Genomic DNA, 2102 nt, shown 5'->3' with positions numbered 1-2102 from the left:
TGAAAGTGTACAATACAACACAGGCGGTTTCTTTGACCTCATTGAGTCAACGGTGGACGATCATTTTTCAGAGAAAAACCTCACACTGGTGGACCACATTACAGTCTGTTACAGACCAGTACAAGCAACAGTCTTCAGTTCAAAGTCAGTAGTCACTGAAAAGTTGCTAAATCTAGCGATAAAGTCAAATGGACACACTGGGTGAGACGTGCAAATCTGATTGGCTGATAGCTTCACATGGAGACAAGAAGCTTCAAACCAGGTAAACCTGGAAAAGGACTGATGGTGTCAGGGAAAGACCCCACCAAAGTTAAAACGTCCAAAGTTCAGATGGATGACAAGAAGCTTCAAACCCAACGATATCCTTCTTCCTTCTGAAGACGTCATCATTGGTGGGTTTTTCCCCTGACACCATCAACCGTCATTTTCCAGGTTTTCAAGGACCTGGTGAACCCCCCTCATTCTCATCCTTATTCTGTCCCTGTTCTTTTAGTCTCTCTGGATTCTAATCTGCAGTTCCCTCGTGTTAGTTCTTCAGCAGATCAAACACAGAGGCAAGAGGGACGGATGCCGACCGGCATGAACACGGACATGAGTTTACACAACAGTGAGGATGAAGAGGTAGACGATGACGGATGGACGTTGACGTTGGTGTATTTTGAAACTGTAGGGGCAGTTCCGTAGAGAAAATGTGAGAATGGGACCAGACTTGCAAGTTCCACTTGAAAGGAAAGAGTCCTTTGATTACTTTGAACAAAGAGAAGACAGTAGGAAGGAAAAGACCGAAGAGAGTCAGAGTCCCAACACAACACAGGACATCAATTTAAGAGAGGAGGTCGAGTGTTTTACTTTGTCTGGAAATGGCCGATCAGCTGACAAAGGAGCAGGTTGAGGAGTTCAGGGAGGCGTTCTCACTCTTTGACAAAGACGGCACCATCAACACCAAAGAGCTGGGCACAGTCCTGCGCACTCTGGGCATAAACCCCACCGAAGAAGCTCTGCAGGACATGATCAACGAAGTGGACGCCGATGGGGACGGAACGATGGAGTTGGCGGAGTTCCTGGCCCTGATGACCAGGAAGATGAAGGACACGGACACCGAGGAGGAGATCAAAGAGGCGTTCCGCGTCTTCGACATGGACGGCAGCGGATTCATCAGCGCGTCCGAGCTGCGTCACGTGATGGCGAACCTCGGAGAGAAGCTGACGGACGAGGAAGTGAGCGAGATGATGAGAGAAGCAGATACGGACGGAGACGGAAAGGTCAACTATCAAGAGTTTGTGAAAATGATGGCGACGAAGTGAAGACCTTCTGTGGAGCCTTTTTTTTTCTTTGTCTAATTTATCTGTAAAATCTTAATAACCTCTCTTTGTCCCTGTGTCTTCTGCTGTCCAGAGGGCTCTTGTCCCTGCATCCCTTTCTTCTGCTGTCATAGTGTTTCCCGTGAAGGCCCCTGAGAGCTGGGGAGCTTGAAATCTTCCTGTCTTGTGTGCTCGGGGCCCCTCCACGCAAGGCAACATTGGAGATCTTTGGAGACGAGTGTGTCTCCTGCTTCACTCACTACTTTTACTCTTCTTTTCTTTTTGAATGACCTCTGGTCGTGTCTCAAATTATGAATTCCAACTTGTATGTTTTTGTTTTCCAATAAAATTTAAGAATAAAAAGATGACCGTGTCTGCTCACTCTGCTGCACCAAAGTCCATAGAGAAATTCACAGTTTTTAGCTCGCGGGAACACAGAAGCTGCTGGTCCACTGCTGCCTCGTGTGGTCAGTTTGTGTCACTGTAGTAAATCCAAAGAAAGGGTTACAAACACCGGCGTCACAAAATGACACATTTGAACTCAGTGATGGAGGCAGCAGTGGATCAACAACTCCTGTCTGCTGTGATGTTAAAATCACTGATTTTCTCTATGGGCTTTGGTACAGGAACAACAACAACAACAACAACAACAACAACAACGGCTTTCCTTCTTAATTATGCTATTAAAGCTGCGGTAGGCGACATGTTTTTGTCTTAATTGATCAATATTTTATTAAAACCTTTACACATATTGTAAATTACGTGATTTGAGAGAGAGGGAGATAAAGATCCGCGACTTCT

The 2102-nt window shown here is 46.1% G+C and overlaps 1 protein-coding gene across 1 annotated transcript; it reads left to right on the top strand.

Moving 5' to 3' along the window:
* The first annotated feature begins 776 nt into the window (after positions 1-776).
* LOC131472196 (calmodulin-like) lies at positions 777-1687 on the top strand. The gene has a single exon (XM_058649105.1). The coding sequence runs from the start codon at positions 861-863 to the stop codon at positions 1302-1304; it is 444 nt and encodes a 147-aa protein (XP_058505088.1). The 5' UTR covers positions 777-860; the 3' UTR covers positions 1305-1687.
* Positions 1688-2102: the final 415 nt, after the last annotated feature.

The sequence above is a fragment of the Solea solea genome, chromosome 14 (assembly GCF_958295425.1).
Source record: "Solea solea chromosome 14, fSolSol10.1, whole genome shotgun sequence".
NCBI lineage: Eukaryota > Metazoa > Chordata > Actinopteri > Pleuronectiformes > Soleidae > Solea > Solea solea.
Note: the sequence above shows the minus strand (reverse complement) of the source record. Positions and strands in the feature narration are given on the sequence as shown.

Excerpts from the sequence above, each read along its gene's own strand:
- LOC131472196 (XM_058649105.1), top strand. The coding sequence starts at position 861 with ATGGCCGATCAGCTGACAAAGGAGCAGGTTGAGGAGTTCAGGGAGGCG.